The sequence below is a fragment of the Thunnus maccoyii genome, chromosome 4 (assembly GCF_910596095.1).
Source record: "Thunnus maccoyii chromosome 4, fThuMac1.1, whole genome shotgun sequence".
NCBI lineage: Eukaryota > Metazoa > Chordata > Actinopteri > Scombriformes > Scombridae > Thunnus > Thunnus maccoyii.
The window spans coordinates 930,084-957,765 of record NC_056536.1 but is presented as its reverse complement, the minus strand read 5'-3'; the positions used below and the strand labels follow the sequence as shown (position 1 = coordinate 957,765).

Below are 27,682 nucleotides of genomic sequence, written 5' to 3'. Positions count from 1 at the left end.
GAAAGCTGGCGCCAAACACACAGCAGAGCAGCTGTCTGTTTACCTGTTACTTTTTCTTAAGTGTTTGACAGTTAACCCGGAGCTCAGAGACAGTTTGTCAGAGTGAAGATAGTTAAATGCTGCTGTTGACGAGCTGAGCTCAGAGACTCATGATGCCTTCACTGTCTCTGAACGGAGTGACGGTGAATTTCCCCTTCCCTCCGTATGACTGTCAGAAGGACTACATGCAGAAAGTGCTTCAGTGTCTTCAGGAGGTTGGTGCTCACATGTAACGTTGCTAATGGAAACAACTGAGCTGCTGTATCCTCTTTAACTGCTGCGGTGTCTCTCAGCTCGGTATCATCTCTCAGATTAGTGAAACTACAAAACAAACAACTGAACTCTGGCTTTATCATCTTTCACAGTCCTCTGTGTAACATTTCTATAAATCATCAATGTTGACACGTTTTCCAGTCAAGTCTGGTTTAGTTTCAAAAAAGTTTATCCCACTAATTATACACACCAATAATACTACACACCAGACAATAACAAGAGCTGTGTGAACCGTGTGCAAGGATCGAGACTGTATTAATAATTAATAATAGTGCCACATATCAGCATTTAAGATATATCATCCTCCTTGTTCTGTCAGGAGTTAATGTCTTGAATGGAGTTTGACAGGATCTGTGTTCATGTCTTCCTGTCTGTTCCAGAGGGTCAATGGGGTCCTGGAGAGTCCCACAGGTACTGGTAAAACCCTGTGCCTGCTGTGTGCCACCCTGGCCTGGAGGGAAAACTTCAAGGACACCATCTCTGCCCGCAAGATAGCACAGAGGCTGGGCGGGGAGGAGATGTTCCCCGACACACCCCTGTCATCCTGGGGGACAGCTGCTACTGACGGGGACACGCCAAGTATGTTCATATCATACATTTAAACTGTGTGTACGCTCTACATATGCACGTGTGCACATTTAGAATCACTCCTGACCAGGCAGACCAACAAACTCCAGTGGTCAACAGATATAATCATATATAGCAGCCCAGTGCTTCAGATATGATGGTTCTCACCAGATCTCTGAAGCTCCTCATATTGTCAGACTCTCTGTTTAACTTCTTTATCAAGCTGTGAATTTTCCACTTCCAAGTCCATAATTAGCACGTCTGCCTGCTCAAGCCTATCGATGATATTAGCAACTTCTGTCTCCATTTTGGCTTGAGATGTTTTCACCATCGAGTCTCCTGCTTGTAGATCCTGCTGGATGCTGCTGACTTGAGCCATTTCACACATAACCTTCTGCAAACTATCTTGTAGGTCTGTCAGGAAGTTTGTTGCCAAGTTAGCATTAATAGCAGCCTGCTTTGTAATTCTTGTTTTGGAGTTTGATGTTGCCATCTTCCAGTCTTGTTGTGTTCTGAGTTTTTCACACCACAGAAAAATGTGTCATTAACCACCCAGAACAAATGTGAATGATTAAATAAATCACAGAATCCAGGATGTTTATTGTTGTTGTATCTAGCAGGGCTGCTTCCCTCTCTATGAAAGCCAGAGAGCAAAACAGCAATAATCTTTCAATATTTTCTGTTGTGACTCTTTCTGTCCTGTTATGTCTGAGTAACGTCATAATGAACATGTAGGTGACAGACATGTATGTCTGAATGACAAACACACTTTTAACAGACAACTTCTACATCACTATGATATCCTGCTTCATGTAACTCTGTGAACTGTGATGAATTATTATTGTTTGTTCTTATTGTCTTCCAGCCTTTTACACCGACATTCCCAAGATCATATATGCATCCAGGACGCACTCCCAGCTCACGCAGGTTGTCAATGAGTTAAAGAACACGTCATACAGGTGAACTTATTGATCTTCTTATTAAACAGTACAAGCTGTCAGACATATTCTTTGACTGTGCAGGATTAAATATGTTTATAGAGTTTGACTGTCATCAGTCAGAAGAACAAAGTGTTTTTTGTAAATAGATCATATTCCTGCTGGTGAAATAATAAGTAGCCAACTATAACAGTTATATTTACTATATTCAGATTGTCCTTCTTTCAAGGAATTTGATTAGATCCCAGTGATGGAAATAAAATTGCTTTGAGTTTCATGGTGTTACATGCTGATGTAATGATGTGATTAGTCTAGGAGGTTTGTATGTGAATGTTCTTGGTTATTACCTGATGAAGACATGAAGTCTAAATGTCATAATTATACTATACAGCTGATAATGTGGTGGGATGTGCATACGATCATTATCAGATCATCTGATCAACACTGAGAATCAGTTGCACATATTGTGAATGGATGTAAAGCATATAAAGGGCTTGATACTGCAGGACATGACCATATTATTGATTTAATTACCAGTACTGTCAGAGAGGTTGTAATCAGATGTAACCGTGTGCAGACAGGATGGTTTCATGTCTTTCATGACCTGCTCTGTAACATCTCCAACACCCCTGATGTTGTTTTTCTGGATGAAAGCTGAACAAAATGTTAATTTTAGACACAGGCTGTACATGGATGATGCCTTTTCTGATATACTGATCAAGTCCCAAACATCAATGAGCAGGATATGAGTGTAGATTGGTGATAATAGTAATAGATGTACATCCCTACTTCAAATCTTTGAATTTGCCATAGTGTTATTAAATATTGAAATGTGTAGCTCTCTCCCCTCCCTCCCCCGGATTCAGACCTAAGGTGTGTGTGTTGGGATCAAGAGAGCAGCTGTGTATCAACCCAGAAGTGATGCGTCAGGACAGCAATCATGTCAAGGTGAGACTGCTGCTGGTTTGTTCATGCTGTAAGATCACACATAACTGCCTCAGGGGAATATTTTGTTGCAGTGTCTGCTGCATCGTCCTTAATCCAGCAAACTGTCACTGTTTTAAAAATCAAGTGTTGAGATTCAGTGTTTGGTTATTTTTTTGGGGGGACCTCTGGATGTGCTCATTCAGTTCATATTGTGGGACTTCCTGTTTCTACTTCTCTTTATAGCAGGTGAAACATGAAAGATTGCAGTTTTGGTTTAGGAGATGAAAAGTGGAACAAGTCTGTACAGATTTCCATTTAACTGGAATCACCTGTTTTCCAGGTTCACATGTGCAGAGCAAAGGTCTCGACCAGGTCATGTGTCTACTACAATAATGTTGACGGTAATGGTTTCACACTATGCACCACAGACATCAGTGATATCAACACAAAATGAGTCAATTTATAGACAATAAATAGACTTGATTGAGCAAACAGGGCAGACTACCTCAGACAATATCCATGTAGCAACATGCAATCTGGAAAAGTGTGTTTACATTTTAGCCTGTTAGGAACGTGGGGTCCCCATGCACCCCACTGATGTCTTTTTCTTACGTAGCTTTCTGTAATCCTCAAGGTGTCTAGTAAACTAATTTTGATGTTCCCAACTCCCTAGGGACGTTTGGCAGCCATCTTTGCAGCCATCTTGGATTTCCAATGAAAACTGGAAATTTGAATTTGAAGTAGACATCATACACAGACTAATGACCCTGTCTTTCTGTGTCAGTCAACTCTCGATTTTCAGTTTTCATCGGAAATCCAAGATGGCAGCAGAGATGGCTGCTAAACGGGCCCTTGGGACAGAATTTTGAGTTGGGAACATCAAAATGAGTTTACTAGACACCTTGAAGATTACAAAACAGTGAGTTAGGAGAATATACCAATGGGGTACATGGAGACCCAATCGTCTACCCGACTGTTTAGTTCTACAATGTTAAAAAAGCTACATGTAGTATTTAACAGCGACCACAGTGAGTCGCATGGATTTACTGGACAATTAGTGCTTGAAAACAGCTGTTTTTCAAGTACTGATGGAGGTGAAGTGTTTACTCCTTGCAGTGTCATAACATCTGTTAATTGCTACTTGTATCCCCTCTTCACATGAAGTAGTCATTTTGCCTTGTCTTCCTCAGAGAAAAGCACTGACAGAGACTTGACGAATTCTATCCTTGACATGGAAGACCTGGTCAAGTTTGGCAACAAAAACAGGTGGGAGATATGTATTTATTGTCACCTATTTATCTGTTTCGCAAACAAATCTCTGTCCAACTTTATTAGAAGTCCGGTGGAGCTGTCAGTGTATGGTGTTTGCAGGACAGTTTGTGTTGAGTGGCAACATCTAAAGTTACAGCAGGAAAAGCTCATAACTTGTACATAAAACACCTGTCCCACATCTGTCCACAGCCCGACCAGCTAATAGTAGTCTTACAGATATATTGGTATCAACCTGGGTTAGGGGGTTAGGGGAGTGCAGATAAACCAAAGATTAGTTGGCTGTAATTACAGATGTGTCTCCATTACATAGTTTGTCCACCAGAAACAGCTGTAACAAGTTTATTTGCCCACTAAAATGTCTTGCTCAATACACAGACAGGTGACAAATTAAAGGAAAACCTGGTCCAGGTCTGAATGCTGGACCCCTACAGTGAGGGGATCTGGTGGCTCTGTTATGATTCGGGGGGCATTTTGCTGGCATGGTTTGGGTCCACTTGTCCCCTTAGAGGGAAGGGTCACTGCTAATCAATACTAAGTAGTTGTGAATGATCAGCTTTATCCTATGATGAAACATTTCTATCCTGATGGGAGTGGTCTCTTCCAGGATGACAATGCCCCAATTCACAGGACACGAGGGGTCACTGATGGTTTGAGTATAAATTAAAGTATAAATGAAGCTTTATGAAGACACTTTAGGTTGGTTTTTCATTTAATTTGTAACCCTTCGTATCTTGGCCACAGTTCTTATATAATCAACTGAAGTTACCCTGATCAAGAATGTTTATGTAGGATGTTAAATCCAGTAGAAATGAATGATTGACAGACGACAGGTCCAAAATGTCCCGTTCATGGCAGCAGCTTTTTCTGATGTGGACTGCATAGTCTGTCATGTGTTACAACCACATCACCAGCTGCAGTCTGTTCGTTCCAGAGTCCAGTGCTTTGACTGATCCGATGATGTAGCAGCAGTTTCCCCTTTTCTTGACCTTTCCTGGTCTCGCTCTCGTCACCTCAGCACCATTTTGTCCTCGCTGTCCTCTGACTCAAACTGATAGGAAAAGTTGTTCTGTAGAAAGGGTAATCGTCTTCTTGTCAGAGCTCCTCATCATCAAATGTGACGTGTTTTTCATCTTCAAGTCTTTTGTGTTGCAAAACTTTCCCTGCAATGATTGTAAAATTAACTCTAATTTTTGCATGCAGTATGTAAATTTTAATTCACAATGTAATGTTTTTTCTGTAGGGTCTGCCCTTACTACCTCTCCCGGTCCATGAAAACGCAGGCAGATGTGATTTTCATGCCGTACAACTACCTGCTGGATCCAAAGGTAAACTGACTCACACGCTGTCTCAGCCTGATGTGAATGAGCAGGTATAGATTATCTCCTGCTATGGTTGGCTTACTTTAAAGTAACCAGAAATAATAAGTAAACTCAAAAGTTCAGGTGTTATGAAGAGCATGTGATGACAGCGTTACAGCTAAAGCTGAGTTTATGCTTCCCTGTTAGGTCTGCTGTTAGGACTGTAGGATTTTACCTGATGACTGAAGTAGTACCGCCACAACACTACATGGATGTATCGTACATTATTAGACCATGTTGTACTTTTATTATTGCATGTACCCAAAGTAATGGTGTTTTTCATTCTTTCATTTCCTTGGTAGTCCACTGTAGGACAACAACGTAAGGGTTACCTTGTCTACTACACTAGGACACTGATCCCTGTATCTTCATCTCAGTTGATTTCCTATTCTGAAACGAACATGAAAAACAGGGCTTTTTGAAAAAAAACTTGTTAATAACAATGTTTTAAACATGGAAATTAAGCCGTTTTCCTTTTAATTTTGTCCCCAAAACAGAATTTTGTGTTGTTTCCTATTATGGATTTTCATACAGTGAGTCAAACATGAAAAATCCAGTTTTCATTACTACAAAATGCACAATTGGGACAATTTTAAATTGTCTTTGTTATCAAGAGGTGAACCAGAAGCATTAACTGTTGGTTTGTTACACAGAACTGTCTGAGAAGTTGTTCATGGAAACTGTTTGGAAAAGGGCACGCACTTTCAAAAAATACTTTGCAGGTGATTGGATGAACCGTCTGTCTGTCACCGTCTTGCCATGCGAGGCAGTAGGATTTGTGACGTTGATTGGTCCAAACCACTGGTGCTTCAGACACAAAGACACAAGGGCACGACTTGAAGCCTGACGAGATGGATTCTTGTGTGATCTTGTTATCTTGTGATGTCATGATCTTGCAAATCCGGCTGCCTCGCAAAGTAAGCAGCAGGTCGGGGCAAGAATATCTGTGTACCTCCATGTATCTACCCAGGGTACTTATAGCATGAGCTGCATGATGTGTGCTTCACACATAAGACATAAAAGAGACCTCAGAGTGCTTTCTGTCAGCATTGACACAGACATCGAAGTATGTTTGCTCGAACATGATTTAAATATTTAGATGGATTTATGATAGTATGACCTCTTATTACTGGTCCAAATAAGTAGTGGTGTTTTTTCTCTCTCTCTTTGCTCCACAGAGCCGCAGAGCGCACAATATTGAGCTGAATGGAGCTGTTGTTATCTTTGATGAGGCTCACAACGTGGTAAGACTCTCTGGACTGTATCACTATCTGTGACTGACATTAAGACATAAAGTCAAATCTTCAATGAAGATCGTAAAGGATATTAAATTATATTTACCAGTATTACATTAATTATATATATATACAGTACTGTTCAAAGGTTTAAGGCACTAAAAATAAAGGAAGGATGCTTTCAAAAATAATAAATAAATAAATAGTTTTTATTCCATCAAATAACTTCAAACAAAGTTGAATAAACAGCAGAAATATAAAGTGAATCAATATCTGCTGTGAGCAGCTTTGTCTTTAAATCAGCAGCAGTTCTCAGTGTTTCAGGTTCTCGGCAGGTCGGTTGTTCCTGCGTCTTGGAGAAGTCGCCACAGTTCTTCTGTCTCTTCATGTTAATCCCAGACTGACTCCATGATGTTGAGATCAGAGACCATCTGATGAAGCCTTAGCTTTGACTGAAAGTTGCAGACTCTTCGGCCCATACTAGAAGTTCATGATCATCTAGACGGACATTAATGTGGTCTCTCCTTCATTCACCAGTTTATTTCTTTTCTTGTCTGCAGGAGAAGACGTGTGAAGAGTCCACATCATTTGACCTGACTCCCTATGATATAGCCTCAGCCATCAGCGCTGTGGACAGACTGCTGGTGGAGCAGGCTAAAGAAGCCAGCAGCAGAGACTCTATCTCTCAAGACTTCAACGTGGAGTCCCTCAACTCTGGTCAGAAACTTGTTGGTCTCAACGACTGAGGTTGCACACATAGGGCTGGGCTTTCTGAAGATATCTGAATGTTATAATCAAATCTACAGCGTTCAGTATATGTGCTTACATTTCTGTTGGTTGGTTTTGTTTCAGGTTTAAAAATAGAAATAGACACCATCGCAAAAATCAAGCGTAAGTTTTCTTTGTTGTGTTAGAGAAGTTAATAAGCTTATTCAGCCATCTGTCAGTTCTCTGTGAGACTTTTTCAAACAGCTTTTGTCTGCGTTGGCAGAGATTCTGCTGGATCTGGAGGCTGCCATCGATTCCTACGAGCTTCCAAGTGACAAAGGCATCACAAAACCTGGAATGTACGTGAAAGTGTGGTAGTACATAGAAAGTAGGTGACTACTTAACTGTAGAGAGCCGTCCACACCAAAAAGAGCAATAACTATAATAATAACTATAAATGTATTGTTTTAAAAATCATTCTAACTCGAGTGGATGGCGGAGTCCACAACACAACTATAAGGAGCTTTCAGAGCGATTTGATGAACGATAGAAACACTGACAGCCAATCAGAATCCATCTCCTAAACCATACGGCACCACAAAACCTCCATCTAGCCTGAAATTTCCAGTAAAACTTCAAAACCTGCAGATATCATCTTCATTCTGGAAACTGACTCATGACTATATTTATTTATTTTAATGCGGTTTTGCTCCTTTCTCACCACGGACTGATGCTCTGTAAACTGGAGCAGAATGACAGCCAGAGGTGATTTCTTTAGAGAGGTTTGTGTCTCTTTATTATTCAATGATGCTGGAACTTTGTTCTCCGTTATAATGTCAAAAAACAACAAGGTTAGAGACCCTTATAGGCTCCAGATCTGTGCTCATATCATGTGTTCCTGCCACAAGACAATAAAAGCTGCTTGTCTGCGCACTTCAATGTCTGCTAAGGTCAGTCGGTGCAGTTTGGTGTGTAAATACTGGAACATCACAGCAACCAGTGTCCTGAATCGCCACCTGCCTGTGAACCCCTCTGGTTTTCTTTGTCTTTCTCTGTACAACAGTAACAAGTCATCCATCTCCTTTTTACTAAGCTGCCGACACAGCTGGAGTGTGCAGCGTGTGCTTGGTGCAGCTGTTTACAGAACATTATCATTCATAAGTGTGGATGCTGACGTCGTTGCCATTATAGTTATTGTTATGGTTATAGTTCTTGGTGTGGACAACCCTTGACACTTCTAACACTTACTCCAAAACATCATAATTTGTTATAATATAATCAGAACCCTTGTATAGTTTCTGTTATCTCATCCCACCTGCAGGATGATAGTGTGAGGTTATTTTCTACACTTGTATAAGACTCTGTTGGGTCTGAAATGGGCTGCTTGCTGCTGCTGCTGTGGTCGGAGGACACAGCAGAGACTCCAGAGTTGTTGTAGCTAACCTCGGTGTTAGCCCACGTCCCTGCATTCAGCTGCTGGCAAACAACTGACTGCTCTGATGGCCGTCACTGCTGCTGCCAGAACAGATTCATCTGCTGATTCATTTCTCAATTAATTGATAAATCTTTGGGCAGATAATAGTAAAAAATGCCCATCACACTCTTCCAAAACCCAAGTTGACATTCAAACAGCTTGTTTTGTCCGACCAACAGTCCTGAACTCAAAGGTATCTTTAATGTCATAAAAGACTAAAAAAAACGAATATTTACATTTGAGAAGCTGAAACATTTTTTGGCTTTTTTGCTTTTAAAAAATTACTAAATGATTAATCAAATATCAAAACAGTTGCCGATTCATTTTCTGTAGATTGACTTAACTAATTGTTGCAGCTCTAGTGTAAATACACACTCACCACACACTCGGCACTGAGCTCTCCCAAAAGGAGCAGCATGACTTTGCTGTTAATCCAACAGTATTTACATTTCACGTGGTTTTGCTCTGTTATTGTGGAGTCCAAAGTGTGAACACATGTCCTTATCTTTTGTTAAACCAGCTCCATATCTTGGTATCAGCCCTGAAACTCAGGTATCATATTGGCACTAATAGATGAACATTTCAAATGACACCCAGCCTGGTGTGACAGCACATTATGAATGGACCATGACACCCCACTAGTTTGTAAAACTAATGAAACCTCTTTAATGGGCTGAGTTATAGTTTCATCAGCATCTCACTTCAGAGCTGGTTTTAAATGTATGAGAACTGGTGATTCATTGACTGGTTCAGCTCATTCCCCTGTGTTTGGTGAGATATTTGAAGATGTTGATTTGAAGTGGATTTTGAAATGAAGTGTCTGTGTGTGTTTCAGCTTCATCTATGAGCTGTTAGAGAGAGCCCACCTGACCTACAGCAGCAAGACGGCCGTCTATGAAGCTCTGGATCAGATCACTGGATACTTAGCAGGACGTCAGTATGACTCGCTTTGCTCTCTCCTGCGTTTAACATAGCTGCTATGTTTATACAACAGCCTGTGACTAACCATTAATTACACTATCCATAATTATTTTCTTGATTAATTGATTTGTCTATAATAATGAAAAATACCTGTTCTAATTTCTTAGAGCCCAAGCTGATGTCCTCAGATGTCTTGTTTTATCAGATCAACTGTCTAAAACCTGAAGATATTCAGTTTTCTATCACATATGACACATAAGCTTTAAATCCTCACATTTAAGAAACCACAACCAGTAAATTTTGGGCATTTTTCCTTAAAAAAAATGACTAAAACAGTTATTCAGTTATCAAAATAGTTGCTGATTAATTTTCTGTCAATCAACTAATCGTTGCAGCTCTAGTCCGTCATTCATTCAGTCATCTGTGACATTTATATTCTTGTATTTGCAGATAGAAACTCATTTCCCTTCATGTCTATATTTTATTAGTAGGAACTGTGTGTGTTTAGTCCTAGTGTCTGCTTGTTTCATACACAGGCTCATCTTGACTTACAAACCCTGTTACAATACAGGATCATATACAAAGTTATGTGTATAATTAACAAATGAGCTGTGTGACACACATTTCTCATCAGAGTCTGGAATATTCCTCAATACAAGTGGACTGCAGAAGCTGTCTGATATCATACAGGTACGTAACACTGTGAAGTTAAAGGATCTGGCTGCTTTTCTTAATGTCAACAAATCTCATGTTTGGATCCAAACCAACAATAAACTCATAGCACAAGTATTATGTGTGTATCCAAAGTCTGATATATCTTATTCCTCTGTACCGTAGATCTTCATTGTTGTCCAAAAACTATTAAAAACACGTCAACGAGCCACAGCGCTGCACTGGGTCACATGATCCTTTGTCCCTGAAGACGTTGGTTACAGTAACCTGTTTAGAAACGACTCCAAAGACTAATAACAGTGAGATAATAACCCTCTGGAGAAAAGTTGCTAGTATGGCAGACACCACTGCACAGGAACGTGGTTCCATTTACATCTTAGCTAGCTTGTTGTGCTACATATCACAACCTCTTGACTTTGTACTACATCATACATTTCTCAAAGAACTTCAGTGCATGAAGATGCAAACAATCACCAGCCAAGTCTTTTAAAGGAATAGTTCATTGTTGGATTATGCTTATTATATGTTCAGATAGATATCACTCACAAAGCTGGAGTCAGGATGTAGTTAGCATAGCCTAGCATAAAGACTGGAAGCAGTGGGAAACAGCTAGCATTTATTTATAAAATGATGGAGAAACTGCCCACATATGTCCTTGGATGCTTCTAGATGCTGGTTGGGAGGAGGGTTGACCACTGTGTTTATTACTTGGAATAAAACACTAAGGTTCTGACAGTTATCCGTAATTCAGTTTGAGAAATATGAATACCTTGCTTCATTCACCGCCTGCTGGTAGGCCAACATCAAGCTTTTAAGAATATCAAGAGATATCCTGAGTTACAATAACAACAACTTTCCTTCTCCTGTAGTTGGTGTTCTGTGGTGAACCATCAGAAAAGGACAGACAGCAGCAGATGCAGTCCAACACGGCTCATTTTAAGGTGTGTGTACATTCAGAGACATGAGCAGCCACATGGAGATGATCACTTGTTTGTCCTGCATATACAGTACAGTGATATCAGCTTATCATCTTAACCGCTTGTTTGGTGCAGGTTCATATCCATCAGGACACCAGCCATCACAAGAAAAAACAGAACACCGATGTGTGGGGGCCCTCCATGTCAAAGAAACAAGGTAACACAGCCTGTGACGTGTTACAGTGTTACAGAATCATTTAGCTGCTTCTTCAGACCCTGAGCTGGAAATGTTAGATACTGAATATTGTTCAGTGCAATTTTGTCATCTCAGAAAGTTGGTGAAGCAGTGAGGAGCTCCAGCTTCACGCTTCAACAGCTTTCAAACTGTAAACTCAACAGGTTCTTGTTCTCCACAACACCCTGTCTTTAATTAGTCTGGAAATAAAGAGGATGAATAATGAATGAAGCTTTCACACACACAGGATGAACACTGTTGAAAGTTTGACTGTGTCATAAGTTCCTCTCAGTGACCTTTGTTCTCTATGAATAAACCTGGTTAAAGTAATAATCATAAACATTTTAATTTAAATAAGTCTGTTAAGTCACTGTCTATCCCCGGATGAAGTAACACGATGGTGATTGAGCCTGTGGCCCACTGATGAAAGCTCTTGCATTTGCAGTATTATGAGTATTATGAATTTGATGTCAGTGGCGACTTTCCCGGGAAAAATCCCAAGCGGTGCACCGTTGGTGATGTGTTTTCCATCACCCAGAGGTGGATGGTCCACCAGAGAGGGTAGGCGGAGCTAATGCAGCAGGCTCACTCGTAAATTCACTTATGTGGAAAAAAGAGAGATTGTTACTTTAAATGTGCTTTTATGTGTTTCTTTGTTTCAGGCAACATTCTGAGTTACTGGTGCTTCTCTCCTGGCTTCAGCATGCAGGACCTGGTCAATCAAGGTGTTCGCTGCATCATTCTGACCAGCGGGACTCTGTCTCCTCTGTCCTCCTTCACCTCTGAGATGAGGATGTAAGTGTGTTTGTGCTCACTTGTCCCACATCAAGTCTTATTTTACCTGTAGAGGTGTGCTATTGACTTGAATACCAAACACTTCACTAAAGAGTCAATAAACCCAGAATTAAATTAAAAATTAAACCCAGAGCTGAGATCCTTTTTATATAGTGAGCTGTCATCTGAAGGGAGTTGATCACCTGTAGGAGCTGGTAGCTGGTGCATTAATCACCTCCTCATCCGTCTCACCTATTTACCTATTGATTCTGATTTTGCCAAGTAGTTGTTGTCCTGAGACCAACGCTTTGGATGATAGCCCCGGGACAACGACTGCCTCAGCCAATCAATGTTGTCAGTGTCATCACACAGCCCTGCTGGCGATGCCTGCAAAAATAAATGCAATGTAAAATAAAAATAAATGTAAAAACAGCTGTGCAAAGATGTGCAAATTACAAGGTTAAACCAACACGAAAGTTTTCAAATCTACTTAGTAGTTTACACTAGTGTGCTACTACAGCTTTATTATTATGATATGACGATGCATATTTTCTTTTTACATTAGCATTATAACAGCATGGAAGTAAGTTAACATTAGCTTGCATAGGTGAACTAACAGTTAGCCAGGTTGCTACCAGCCAAAACTGATGAGTATCGCTGTATTTCTGGCTCAAACTGACACGATCTGAAAGTAATATTAGTATTATTTAGATGTTGATATTTTTACAGCGTGCTTAGCTAAAAAAGCTAAAATTTAGCTAGCTAGCAAACTTGAGCAAGCTAGCAAGCCACAAAGCCAATACTAACCAAACTTTTAATGAGTACTGTAAATCTAAATAATATTTGCCCTTTTTTTTATTTTCTTTTAGCTAGACACGCTATAAAAATATCTACATCTAAATATGTAGATAGAAATATAGCAATGCTCATCAGTTTTGTCTGATACCAATCTGGCTAACTCTTAGTTCACCTATGCAAGCTAATGTTACCTTACTTCCACGGTGGAAAAATGCTAATGTGAAAAGCAGATATGCATGGTGGTTCACGGTCAACACCTTAGTCCCCAGGTCACCAGCACTATATCCATGAAACCCTACTCATCATTGTTTTTTGATGCATACACAACAGAAAACCTTAATCTTGATCCCGGTGTGTTCTGTCCTTGCTGTTTCTGTAGAAAATTCCCTGTGAGTCTGGAGAACAGCCATGTGATAGAGCGGGACCAGATCTTTGTTAGCGTTGTTGAACAGGGTCCAGATGATGTGCGGTTAAGTTCAGCATTTGATAGAAGGTTGGTGTTTGCTGTCTACACTCTACACATGCACTTGAGCATCAGTCACAGACACAAGATCCCACAGTTCTTCAAGAGGAACCACATCAGCAAAGAGGACAGAAGTCACATGACTCATGGGTCCATTTACACATTACTTTATAATAAGTCATCTTGTGCATTTGACATTCTGGTGTGAAGGCTCAGATAACATTTCTTTTCTTCTATTTTGATGTGTTTTGCGCTACATTTTCTTTCACACATCCATTTCCTTGAACACCAAACATGTATCATGTGTTGGGATCGTTTTGTTGGATCTTTACAATTGACAAACCTGTAAATAAAAATTATAATCCTTCCTTATGTGACAGGTTTGTTCCTGAAAACATGTCATCGTTGGGCAGCACTGTTGGTAAGATCACACTCTATGTACAAACATGTTTATACTCTGCTAGGTTTGTGAAGGCATGAGCTACAGTAGAGCTATGACTGCCTGTAGGTAACAAAGTTGTATTCATTGTTTCACATCAACAGGGGATCTATTAGCTTCAGTTATGCCAGAAGTGTGAGATCATCATATGAGTGAGTGGCTTGTTTGTGTTCTCTCCTCAGCCAACCTGAGCCGCGTCGTCCCTCATGGTCTCTTGGTGTTTTTCCCCTCCTTCTTCTTAATGGAAAAAAACCTGGAGTTCTGGAGAGTAAGTGGGTGTTTCAGATAATCCCTGTATTGAATGTTGCCACATACAGTGCTGTGAAAAAGTATCTATCATCTATTTTACGCTAAATAATTTACAAAATGAACATCATGCTGTATTGAAGCAGACATGAAACTAGTGACTGAGAACATAAACTCATTAGGAAGCAGTTTACTGAGGTAATAAATCACGTGAGAACTTCAATGAGACTTCTTTTTGCAGCCAGTGGAGTCGCCCCCTGCTGGTCATTACAGAGAATGCAGGTTTAAGTCACTGAGGCATTGGCTTCACTTTCCAGACCCGAAGCTTCCTGTTTGGGCTGGTATCTGGGTGCTGGGAAGATTCACTATGTTCCAGGTTTTCTCTGTTTAGAGATAATGGCTCTCACTGTGGTTGACTGGAGTCTCAGAGGCTTAGAAATGACTTTGTAACCCTTTCTAGACTGATAGATGGATAACTCATTCAACCCAAATATCAATTATATTTGGTTACTTGGGGGGTAATTATTGTTTTACAGGTGACTCAGGTGTTTGATAACTTTGTTTCCATCAATAAATTAAATTATCATTTAAAAACAGTATTTTGTGTCTTTATGTTATATTAAAGGTGTTTAAATAGAATAAATCAGGAAGGATGCAAATCCTTGTTCATGGCACCGTAAAATATCACAGCCAGTCTGTGTGTGTGTGTGTGTGTGTGTGTTTTCTCAACAGGCTAACGGACATGCAGATCGCATTGAGAAAATAAAGCCGATGTTTGTTGAACCCAAAGGAAAGAGCAACTTTACTGAGGTGAGTGTGGTTTTATTATTATTATTATTCTTATTATTATTATTATTAGATGTGGTTATTGCACATGTGCAGTGGGTGTGGCGCCGAGTATCAAGGCAGTTTAACTTCAGTCCATATTTAAATGTCTCATCGTTTGTGGTCAAACCATAAACTCTGTATCAGTAATTCTTCATTTAATATGGAGGATTTGGTTACATTAAGACAGTGGATGATTTATATTATAATAATAATCTGAAGTCATTTGCAGATCTCTGTCAAGAATATAATTTACTAATTTAATAAGAATTGTGTGGGCTGAATCTGAACCACTGATATGCTAACCTACAGCAGTGTTGTTGTTAATTTCTTATTGTTCTATCAGATCTAATCAGACGCCTCTGATGATGTTGCATAATGAACAAGAACCTAAACATCTAAAGGGCCTGATATGTTTGTACAGTCCTGTATGTGTATCTACATGTATCTGTAAAGGTCTTCAAGTGTTAACATGTCTCTCTGTTCTCAGGTGATTGATGGTTACTACAACAAAGTCAATGATCCAGCATCCAGAGGAGGAAGTTTCTTTGCTGTCTGTCGAGGGAAGGTGAAGTTACTCACTGCTCTGAAATGCTTAAAAATCTACAGTTTTACGTTGACATCTCTGTAGTGTTTGAATCAGACTGTGGCCTTCAGTGGGTGTCTGTTTGCAGGGTTTAGCATGCTAACATTTGCTAATTAGCAGTAGACACAAAGACACAAATGTCATTAGTTTTGAAGGTATTTGGTTACAAAACAAAATATTGGACATATTGTAAGTTTGACCTGATGATGGTGTTACGATTACTAAAGTTATGACAGTTCGTCCTGCGGGGAACAAAACATTAATATACCAAACTTCACCCAGTAATATCATATTTCACTAAAAACCACAGATGAGGACCTCATGGTGGCGCGGAGATGTCAGGAGATGACAGAAGTCATAAGAATTGAACCCCTTAATAAATTTCATGTCAATTCATCCAGTAGCTGTTGAGATAAAATATAAAGGTTGATAATATATCTATAAATATAAATATATTTTATTTCAAGACCCTGTCAGACTCAGGTTTTAGACTGATTCATTTATTTGTTCTATGTTTTAAAAGCTGCCGACACAGCTCTGTGTTTGTGTCCATCTTTTCCCACTTTTCACTCCAAACACTCTCAGCGTTTTCATCTTAAAGCTGTAAAGTCGTCGTCTTCTTTGCCTGCACAGCATCTGTCCCAGCTAATCTTAGTTTTAGAAAACTGTGTGAATGATTTGTCAGTCAGCTTCAGTCAATAACTCTTTCATCTTTAAAGCAAGCTACTGCAAGGACGTCTAATCTTATAATCCAATAAAAATGTTTCAGTAATCCTAACATTTAATGTTTATTATGACATATTTTAGACATGAACATGTAAGATTAGACAAATGCTTCCGTCTCACAGCATCTCCTGACGTTTCTTCCTCTTCCAGGCTAGTGAGGGTCTGGATTTTGCAAACACCTTTGGTCGTGGTGTTATCATCACCGGCCTTCCCTTCCCCCCGAAGATGGACCCTCGAGTCATCTTGAAAATGCAGTTCTTGGATGAGATGAACCGGAAGAAACCTCCTGGTGTAAAGGTGAGGAGCAGCTGTCTAGTAGCAGCTAAAACTGTGAGATTAACACTAAAATGAAAATCGCTGGTCCACCTTAAAGGTCAGTCCACCTTAAGTGAGCCTGGTCAGGCTAGGCTAACCTATTGTTGCTAACTTTGGAGCTAACACCCTTCACTTTTCCAGCAGTTGGGGAAACAACAGACGAGACTTTTCTTGGTCTTGAGAAGCTGCAGCGTTTATTAACTGACACCTGACTGTTAACCTGCTCCGCTCACATTCACCATCACTTTTCTGTCGCTCGCTCTCTCACTCAACCACACCCTCGTTACAAACACACATTACACCCTGTCCTATTCCTTAAAGGAGCTACATTACCAACAGTTTCCCAGGCAACGACACAGAGGTTAACTCATGTTTTGGAACGGTGCTGTACAGAGGCTAGATATTTTACATTGTTTTTACATTTAAAAAAAAGAAAAAAAGACACATTTTTGGCCTGGCGGGGGTTCTCGTTGTCCTGGCGGCTCACCAGGCCTGTACAGTTATAGGAGAAACATTGGTAAAAGTGATTAACATTATACATGCTAAACATTAGCATGTTAGCATTTAGCTCAAAGCTCTTACAGCTGTAAACTTTTCTCTCAGACAAAATTACATGCACAACACCTTGTGAAGTAAAACTGCACAGAGCAGCTGACATGACTGTAGACTCTTAATTAATGTCCTGACTCCACAGTATGAACATGCTAATGGTCAAAAATGATGTAATATGTATAACAGTGAATGTCAAACTGAGACTTTGAAATGTTTTTGCTAATTAATAGTTATCACAACGTGTTTTCTCAGATTTTATATTGATTTTGTTTTGGTTTTGTTGTTGTTGGTTGTTTGTTCTTTCTGGAGCTGCTGCTTAGAGTCAGTGTGCAGATGGGATACACTGCTAGCCTTTAGTTGTTCTGATGTTGTCTCTGTATGTGTGTGTGTCTCTGTGTGTGTGTGTGTGTGTGTGTGTGTGTGTGTGTGTGTGTGTGTGTGTGTGTATGTGTGTGTGTGTCTCTGTGTGTGTGTGTGTGTGTGTGTGTGTGTGTGTGTGTGCAGTACCTGTCGGGGCAGGAGTGGTACAGGCAGCAGGCTTTCAGAGCGGTGAATCAGGCCATCGGCAGAGTCATTCGCCACAAAGACGACTATGGAGCCATCTTCCTGTGTGATCAGAGGTCAGTCGTATCATGACGACTTGTTAGACATCAACAGAGATCCTGCAGCACTGCCAGCATGACTCTGACCAACCTGCACTTCTTAGACTTATTGAATCTTTACCAAGTTGCCCAGAATATCTTGTGATAAAATCACTTTTGCAGAAACAATGTTTGAGTGTGAAACAACACCCTGATTAGATTTGCTATTCTGAAACTCATTTCAGTCTCTACATCAGCTGACAGCTGGACAGATGGCTGAGTCTGTAAAAATAGAAACTGTGCAGCAGTTACAGTATGTTTTGTAACATCTTTAGTCTGTTAAAGTCTTGTTACAATAACTTGTATGAAAGCTAACTAATTGAAAATCAGGATATTTTTTAAAAGAGTTCTCAGTTCTCAGATTAGTCTGACTCACCAGACGTAGACTGTGGTGTAAACCTGCCACTGGCTGACTTCCCCCCCCTCCTGCTATCTGCATGTCATCATTATCGCAGGTTTTGATGAAGATTTGGATCATGCAGTAATAACCTGCTGGTTCTTTCAGTGAGTGGTTGTAAAGATAAGTTTCTTTTACAGGGATTTAGCCATTTTAATGCCAGCCCCACCCCCACCCCCACCCCCAGCCTCCCATGTGCAAATGTTCCACCAAAACAAGTCCCCCCCCCACCCTCCTCCAGTGCTGGCACAGTGCTAAAACCACATGTGGAGACAGATCTGGCAATGTTAGAGCAGCCTCAGATTAACCCAAAATAATCACAGTTCTTCAGCTTCAAATCCACTTTTACTGATGCTTTCATGGATAAAAGGAGCTTTCTCTTCCTCTTTTCTCTTAAAATTGTGTTTAGTTTATAAAAGAAATAGAAAGCAGAATCTAAATCATTTGTTGGCTCCACTGGTCATGAAAAATAATAAGTGAATGAATGAATCATCACAAGTAAAGATCAACAATTCAAACTCAAAATGTAGAAATGTAACACTTGAGTAAAAATCCACCAGAAGCTCCTGATTTAAAAGACTCCAGACTCTCACTGTCTGTCCTGATGAGTGTTTGAGAAATCTCTTTTATTCATATCTCATCACTGGACATTTATCTTTACAGCTTCATGTCCAGTTTGTTTGAGTTCAGACATCAGCATGCAGAGATGAACACAGGTTGTACTTCACAAGCTTCTCAGAGTGACACGTCTCCGTCCTGACCTGTTAGCAGCTTCAGGCAGAGATATTTGACGAGAGGAGAGACGTTTTGGGAACACTTGATGACAATCAGCTTATTAAAAGATGGTTTGGACCAAACAAAGGAGGAGAATACTTGATGTCCTGACGACGTTACACTGTCTTATAAACAGGAACAGTCGGCTTTAAAACTGTTACAACCAAACAGTTATTCATAAATACACATGAAACCTGAATAAATGCCGCTGTTCAGAGATGTGAGAGAACTACAACATGTCATCATATTTTCTACTTTGTGGCTCTGACTTCAGTCTTCCTCACTGAAGCCAGAGGACACTTGATGAATGAGTCTCAGGTCCTGCTCTGATGTTGGACTATGTTCAGTTCTAGCTCAGCTCAGAGATTCCTGTTAGTGACTTCCTCTGCTGGACCCGTCACCTCCTCTTCCTCATCTCCTCAAAAGGCTTTGCACTTTTCTCTTGTCTACATGCATCACAGTATTACAGATAGTAAAACACAACAGTAAAATAATTAGTCAGATTTTTATCTTCAGTGTAGTTCTGAATATGATGATATTTAGACTACAGTAATGAAATAACAGACAAATATGTGACTTTTCTACAGGTTTAAAAGTACAGATGCTCGAGCTAATCTGCCGTCGTGGGTCAGGCCTTACGTTCGTGTGTATGACAACTTTGGGAACATCGTCCGAGACGTCTCTCAGTTCTTCAGGGTCGCACAGAAAATGGTAAGTTAATGAACGGTGTTTGATATGTGGAGCTAAAAACCTGTCATCCCTCAAATCCTTACGAAGCATATCTGTCATAACTCCCAACCTTTGACCTCTACTCCATCATGTAGTAAACTGATGACCACTGACGAAGAGACATATTCAATAACAGCAGAGAACAACTGATAAACAGAACAATGAACCCAAATAGTGAATAAAATAACTGCAGGATGTTTAAAATGAGCAGTTTGGATGAATTATGAGCAGATTATTTCCTGTTTTGCATCAGAGATGAGTTTTCTGACATTTTTAGAAACTATTACATTTAGTTATTTTCCTCATAGAAATTAATAAAATGATGAGATATACTGTATATTTTTTATAGTAGTAATAATAAGTCCAGTGTATCATAGAGCTCTCCAGCAGTTATCTGGTGTGAAATGTCGACATCAGTAGAAGACGTTAACGTTGTGACGTTGACCGTCGCTGCTTGTGTTTGATCGTGTCAGAGACCCGTCGTAGAGAAGAAGGCGGCCTCAGAGAGCTGTGGAGCCGCATGTTTACCAGACACTCAGTCCTCTGGCTTCACGTCCTGCTCCTCCTACCAAAGCTCCCAGACCCAGAAGGCCAAGGCGCTGGACGCCCACACTCCCAGTCTGAAGAGGAGGAGACTCAGTCAGTATAAAAGGAACCTGAAACATTTCACAGAGGAAAAGTTAGTCCTTCATTGATTTGTTGTCTCTGTGCTCAGACGACCACACTGGAGCTCCGGGGATGAGCAAGATCTGTATAGAGTACGAGTGTGAGGTTCAGGAGAGTCACAGGAGACCAGCCAACCTGCTGGACGCCCTGGAGCAGGGTGACCATCGCTGTGGAGACGAAGATGATGCTGCTGTGGGAGAGGAGAAGGTAGACTGAGTCCTGTGAGACACATTGGTTCTGTTTTATACAGAAATAAGACCAGTGCTGTATTTCATACTGGGACAGAACCACTGTCAGTGTGAACAACAGTTAGTGTGTCAGTCCAAGTATTACTGATTTCAGTGTTTTACATCTTAGAACAACAGTTATTGATTTTATTTCTATATTTATTTGTTCAATCGTGTATTTTTCTTTTGCAGGCCGACCGTTTGTCGACGATGTCTCTTCAATATGACAAGAAGGTGGATGATGAACTGAGAGGAGGAAAACGTAAAATCAAACTGGTCCAAGAACAGGTACGAGATGTTCTGCTGAACAACACCAGAGATTAGTGGTGTTAGAGGTCCTGGTTTTTGTCTTTATGATGATTAACAGAAGAAATGTTAAATAGACTCTTTACACAGCAGACATTTGACTTGTGAAAGCAGGAAAAACACAGATGTAAATAATAACATTAACAGTGGTTTCATCCCATTAATTGTCCGTTAGTCATGTCAGTGAGCACATAACCTGGAACCTGGACCAGCTCACCTTAATGCATCATTACTGTATTAATCCCACCTGGGCTTCCTGTTGGCCAATCACAGCTCCCTCTGCTGCTCTACGGGTCGGATATATTTCATTCTTACATTAATCTGTAAATGTTAACGCATAAAGCAATGTGGAGACGTGCACATTAAAATTAATTTAGTGTTGTTTTATTGCCTGTTAAAGGGAAACTCCTCCATATTTAGACATAAAGTAAAGGTGAGTTGACGAGTGATGATGAGGAGCACTCAGTAGAACGTTTTCTGTGGTTCAGGTCTGACAACAGAACCCTGCTGGTGTCTTCAGGGTCTTTAGAACATAATCAAACACTTATCATGTAACACAAAGCATTTCAACTTGTCAGGCTTCTTTAATACACAATTAAATGAAGACTTACAGAGATTAAGACACAATAAGTCTTCATCATCATCAGTCACTCTGTGTCTAAGGAGTTAAACGAACCAACGATGCATGCTGGGAGGTCTGCTAATGAGCAACCATGTGTCCTTTTGAGAGTTCACTATCCACATCAGATGAGGTCATAAGACTCCAGTTCATGATGGTCTGAGTTTTTACATGCATACTTCCTGTTCTTCTTCATCTATAGTACCTGTTAGTTTAAAGGGACCTTCCAAACACATGCTGCATGTTGAAATGTGTTACAGTCTCGCTCTGATTCCTTTAGCTTTATATTCTGTGATGAACTCGTGTAAATGATGCTTTAGATATAAGAAGTGTTGCTGATGAACATTGTGTGATTGTCTCCGTCCTTGTTGAAGAGAACGACTGCATCACAGGTTTTGTCTGAGGAAAATAAAGCCAGCAAGGCAAAGACGTTCCTGGCAGAGATGAAGAAGTCACTGAGCCAGGTCAACTTTGAGCGAGTTGTCCAGGCCCTGCAGACCTACAAGAAGACTGACAACCTGGACCTCCTGCTGACGGAGACAGCGGTCCTGACTGAAGACTCTAATACTCACAGTCTGCTCTGGGGTAGGTCATCTGCTGCAGTGAACAGCAACTTGCACATTTACAGCATGTTTCCACCACAGGAACTCTGAGTTTTCAGTCTCCTTTTCATTAATTCAATAAGTCAAACATCAGAGTCATCAACTGTCTCTGCAGACAGCACCAGGACGACTCTGTTTTTGTTCTCATGGGTCCAGTTTGTATGATCTACCTGGTTCTTCAGATGAAACACAAACAGGACTGCACAGCAGGGACTTCTAGTTCCTAGTTTAGTTCCTGTGAAGAGTTCCTCTGCTGTAAAGAGGTTTGATAGTGTGATTTCTCTGCTGTCAGTGAGCTTGATATATTGTGACACATCACAAGCTGCAAAGATTAATATTGTATTGCTTTGATTCACCACCTTTGCCTATAATACTCTGCAATACAACAATACATCCATCCTGCTGTATGTCCCTGTAGTTGTGAGTTAAATCCAGGTGTGAAGACTGTACTCTGCCTTTCATTCACAAATATGGAGGAGCAACAATATATGAAACCACCACTGACTCAAAATGACCAAAAGAACTAGACACATTAAGGTAGTTTTTCTGACTGTTTCCTGACCTGGTGACCCATCAGGAAGGCTGGATCACTGACCTGGTGACCCATCAGGAAGGCTGGATCACTGACCAGGCAAAGCTCCCAGAAAGCTTAACATTCACTGCCGTTAATTAGTTGCATATAATTTGATTACTTGCAAATTTGGCGACAGTAACGACTGAGTTGGGCCAACTTATAAGAACTACAGCACATTACTACTTAATGTTGTGGTTGTAGTGTTTTGTTTTATTGGCCACACTGTGCTCATCAATTTCCCCACAACTGACCTCGGCCCATAAACTCTGGTTGGTCTCTAGGCACATCATTTAACTGTGTGCACTGTAATTAATGAGAACTTTTGTTTTTGTCAGCTAATCTCAGGACTGGGTCTGATCCAGGCACAGTGTGAAAGTGTGATCATCTGTTTTAATGTCTGTTTCAAATGCTCCAAGTGCAGTAAACCTAAGAAACACAAATAATCATGATGTAATATTGTTGTTGTCTGAGCATCCAGACGGTGAGCGTGTGTCTGTCCATGTCCAGTTTGTCAGAGTTGATTAATAAAGCAGACTCTGTGTCACAGGCTTCTACCAGTTTGTACGACCGCACCACAAGAAAAGGTTTGATGAGAAATGTCAGGAGCTGACTGGACGCGGCTGTGGATACAAACCAGATCACTCGCTGTCCAAGGACGAGAAGAAAGCCCTGATGCTGCACAGCGGTATGTCAGACTCCACGATGAACTCGAGATGTTTCATCATATTTTATATATAAACTGTACAATGAAAAGGTTTTAGACACTAAAAATAAAGGAAGGATGCTTTCAAAAATAATGCCATGAATAGTTTTTATTCATCAGTGAACTTCATACAAAGTTTAGTAAACAGCAGAAACTTAAAGTGAATCAATAGCAGCTTTGTCTTTAAACAGCAGCAGTTCTCAGTGTTTCAGGTTCTCAGCAGGTCGGTTGTTCCTGCATCTTGGAGAAGTTGCCACAGTTCTTCTTCTGTCTCTTCATGTTAATCCCAGACTGACTCCATCTGCTGCAGGACTCCTTGTTCTTCTTGTTCTTTATGACTCTGGCTGGATGTTTGGGCTCGTTGTCCTGCTGCAGATGATCAGACGCCTCCCTGATGCTGTTGCAGTAGAGAGCGATGGATCAGAAGAGTCCAGCTAGAAACTGGGAATCACAGCAGTTTGACTAAAATTTGTAAATGTTTTCTTCTCTTAAAGCAACAGATGGAAAACCCAAAGTGGTTCTAACATCTACTGGAACATCTGGCTGCAGTCAGCTGAATACACAGCAGCTCAATCAAGGAGGACACCACCTGAACCATCAAGGTCTAAGAGAAACTCAGACTGGTAGGACTCGTCCCTCTGATGCTGCACACACTTCAGTGATCGTTTAACCTGACCAGTGTATACAGACATGAATATGACAGAAGGTTCAGTATATTCTACATAACGTTCTCTTTATGTTTTCCTGGTTGGTGCTGTAATGAAGTCCATTCCTGCCTCATAATGTTCAGTCTGATCATTCAGTAAAAAAGCAAATGTAGAGCGAAGTCAGACACGTGGATCAGTTGCAAAAGTTTACATGAAGCGATGAGGCGTCATGAGAAGACTTTTACTGTGATGCAGCTGCCAGTAAGACTCGATAACTTAGTGCTTGGTCCAAATTTGTGTTTGCTGGCTGAGAAAGTCTTATGTATTTATTGGGAGCATGTAGAGTGTTAAACATGAATGTTACTATTTGATGAACTGTACTAGAGTTAGTTTATAGCTCATTTTCATCTGCAGTCCCTTCAGCAGGTCACAATTAAAACATAGAACAATAAAAAAACACACAGGACACATAATACAAAATACAAAATCTACACACAATAACACATCACATACACCCACAATGTCAACTAGAAGTGACTAAAGTTTTTCAAATTAAAATTAAGATTATTTACATTCATGAGATGAGATGTGGTCAGTGGTTACAGAGCTGAGCAGCTTCTCAGCAGCCTTTGAGAGTACTGGCAGTGTACTTATTGGTCTGTAGTTACTGGTTTCAAGGAGGTCTCCACATTTAAAAATACGTGTGACGATGGCACATTTCTAGTCATCGGGAAAGAAGCTGTGAACTCCACAACTCTCTCTTCATGTCCACCAGGTTCTGCTCCAAAGACTGAAGTCCACGGTGTCTTTCTGGCTGACGTGAAAAAAGCTCTCAAAGCAGAAAAATCAGCTCAGCTCTTTCAGGCCATTCGTAGCTATAAGATGACGGACAACTATGAAAACCTGGTGACCACAGTGGTGAGCTTGTTCACAGAGAAAGACGAGGACTTCAACCTTCTCGTCAGTAAGTTCTGTCTCATCGCTGCATTAAAATGTTTCCTGTCAGGTCCTGGTTCTCCATTCATTTCATCTTTTTATCGTCTCCTCTGAAGGGTTTGGCATGTTCATTCGTCCTCATCATAAGAAGCAGTACAAAGAGATGTTGGCTGCTCTGGGAGGTCAGCCAGCTGAAGTTCTTGCTGTGAGTGAAGACCAGCAAACAAACGGTAAAGAACAACTGTATTACAGTATAATAGCAACATGTGTTTACATACTTGATATCTTGTCTTGTACTTTGTATCTTCTTCTAGTGCTACATACGAGCTCAGAGGTCATTGACATCATTAGGAATTATCCATCATTATTTTTTTTTCACCTCAGACAGTTTGTTGTTTACCTTTGTACCATTCAAGTTTATTCACTTGAACTGCTTAAATGTCAATAAAAACTGGAAAAATAGACGTTTGACCAGTAGTGTAATTCAGTAAGACAGAAACTTATTGTGAATGAATACCATGAAGACCAAAACCAACATGTTTGACTATTTCTCTTTACATTCTGACTTCCCTACTCCGTCTGTGGCTCTCAGCTCAGGGCCCACTGGTTCCTACTTAACATATTGATCTCTAAAAACTACTTAGAAATATATAGTTTCAGTTTTTAAAAGGCTCAATAATTTTGTAGAACAGCTGATCACTGTAGTTTTTATCAAATGTTACTGAAAGTGGAGGGAAAAGTGCATTTATTAGGGACTATTTTCATCTGGTGCTGTCATGAGTATCTGGCAGCAGGACGGTGTGTCTGACGGTTGAGTCTAAATAAACTACAGAACAATGTTTTACCTTCTTCTCAGTGTTGGTGGATCAGATATGTGGAGCTGATTTAGCACCGCGTGTTGCTGTTTGTCAGAGAATAAGTGGGAACATTAAAGATATTTATTTTTCTCACAGGTCTCAATTCCCACAAACAATATGTTATTATTTACAGAACAAAACTGTCTATTATATGAATATTAAATATAATTATACATATTCTGACATCTGTGAGACCTTGAAACTCCTTGTGCTTGTTTTTTACAGCTTCATCATCACCTTCTCTGAAGACACAAAGCAAGATTTCCAGTTTTTTCTCAAGCAGCCAGAGAAAGTAGGATCTGAGTTACAGGAACGTTGTGTGTATGTTTCCGTTCAAACAGCTCGTAAACTTGCTGCTAACAAACCCTGAACTGTGCGGGCTCTGCTCTGGTGCAGTAACCTGGTAACTCTAAATAAAGCCGGATCTGTATTTAACTACTGTCATGGAAACTGGTCAAATGTAATATTGAATTAAAATGTTTTTATATTTTTAAGCTAATTAAATTCATAAAACCTACACATGCATCGTGTTTCTTTTGTTATTCCAGCTGCTGCACTGCGTCTATGATGAAGAACGCAGATACTCTTCACTCTCCACCAGACAAACTGCTTTTGTACGTCTTACCATCAAGATAGGAGACGCCATATATTCACGTTATGTTTAGTCAGTGAAAACACTCTGGCTGGACAAAGTCAGGAATTTGATCCATTCTGGTGACAAAATTCCCAACTATGTTACATGCAGAGTTTCTAGCTTCTGGGTTTGCTTCCGTGTTGTACGGCCCGTTGAATATGCACAGTAGTGTTTCCCCCGCTGGCCCCGCCCTCAAGTTCCCGCTCCGCCCATAGAGTTTGACACGTGTTCGCCATTTCTATTTTTAACTTACAAAACAGTGATTCTAATAATACTTGTTTGGATTCCCAGACATCTGATCTCAGGACAATGTCCAAAAAATACAGTATCTTAAGTTATACCTCAAAAAAACACTTTTGCTGGTAATTTTCTCTGGAAGTTTCAAATGTGGCTCCTTTTTTGTAAGCAGGAAGACAATTTAACTGAGCATGTGTAGAGTGAGTGTAATCACTACAGCTTGTTTCTGATTGGAAATATTCGAGGTGTTACAACTGTCCCTGGTCTCCCCTATGTTTGTTACATACATATATATATATATATATATATATATGTTCCAACGCAGCACCACAGCAAATCAATAGGACCAGCATTTGATTTCTGTGAGGGATACAGTGCATTTTATATTTGTTTATCCTGTTATCAAACAAGTTGAACACACAGCTGTGGACGGAGTGGACCCCCGTTGTTGTCAAAACAACAACGAATTCAGTCTTTGCAAATGGAAATGATGTACGTGGTTATTTGCAGATAGAGCAGGGAAGTGAGATCCAATCACAAGTGATCATTCAAGATGCATGTGGAGACGCGTGTTAATACCAGGTGTAAACAGGGCCACTCAGACCACATTTGGAGGTGGTCTGGGCCTCAGTCGCATTTACAGCCCTGCCCTGCTGTCGCAGTCCAGCCAACAACAGTCATGAACCAAAATGAACATTAAAGCTGTTTTTCTTGCTGTAATCATTCCTCCTGTTCATACTGACCATTAGAAGATCCCTTCATAATGACCTTACAATGGAAGTGATGGAGGACAAAATCCACAGTCCTCCTTCTGTGCAAAAATGTATTTAAAAGTTTATCTGAAGCTAATATGAAGCTTCAGCGTCCAAATGA

At 40.3% G+C, this 27,682-nt stretch overlaps 1 protein-coding gene across 2 annotated transcripts; it reads left to right on the top strand.

Annotated features, from left to right (window-relative positions):
• The first annotated feature begins 28 nt into the window (after positions 1–28).
• Positions 29–26,455, top strand: rtel1 (regulator of telomere elongation helicase 1). Of its 2 annotated transcripts, none has more exons than XM_042409700.1 (33): positions 29–254; positions 693–891; positions 1,745–1,838; positions 2,684–2,765; positions 3,085–3,145; positions 3,935–4,010; positions 5,257–5,341; positions 6,553–6,618; positions 7,170–7,326; positions 7,462–7,500; positions 7,601–7,676; positions 9,627–9,724; positions 10,347–10,402; positions 11,254–11,325; positions 11,437–11,518; positions 12,199–12,331; positions 13,488–13,601; positions 13,952–13,992; positions 14,193–14,278; positions 14,989–15,066; positions 15,572–15,649; positions 16,544–16,690; positions 17,765–17,880; positions 19,660–19,783; positions 20,275–20,440; positions 20,517–20,674; positions 20,887–20,982; positions 21,994–22,204; positions 23,343–23,480; positions 23,999–24,121; positions 24,921–25,109; positions 25,198–25,311; positions 26,164–26,455. In XM_042409700.1, the coding sequence occupies exons 1-33, from the start codon at positions 150–152 to the stop codon at positions 26,232–26,234; spliced, it is 3,531 nt and encodes a 1,176-aa protein (XP_042265634.1). In that variant the 5' UTR covers positions 29–149; the 3' UTR covers positions 26,235–26,455. The 2 variants fall into 2 exon arrangements, with proteins under 2 accessions (XP_042265634.1, XP_042265633.1); XM_042409699.1 differs by having other exon boundaries at positions 30–254; positions 23,993–24,121.
• Positions 26,456–27,682: the final 1,227 nt, after the last annotated feature.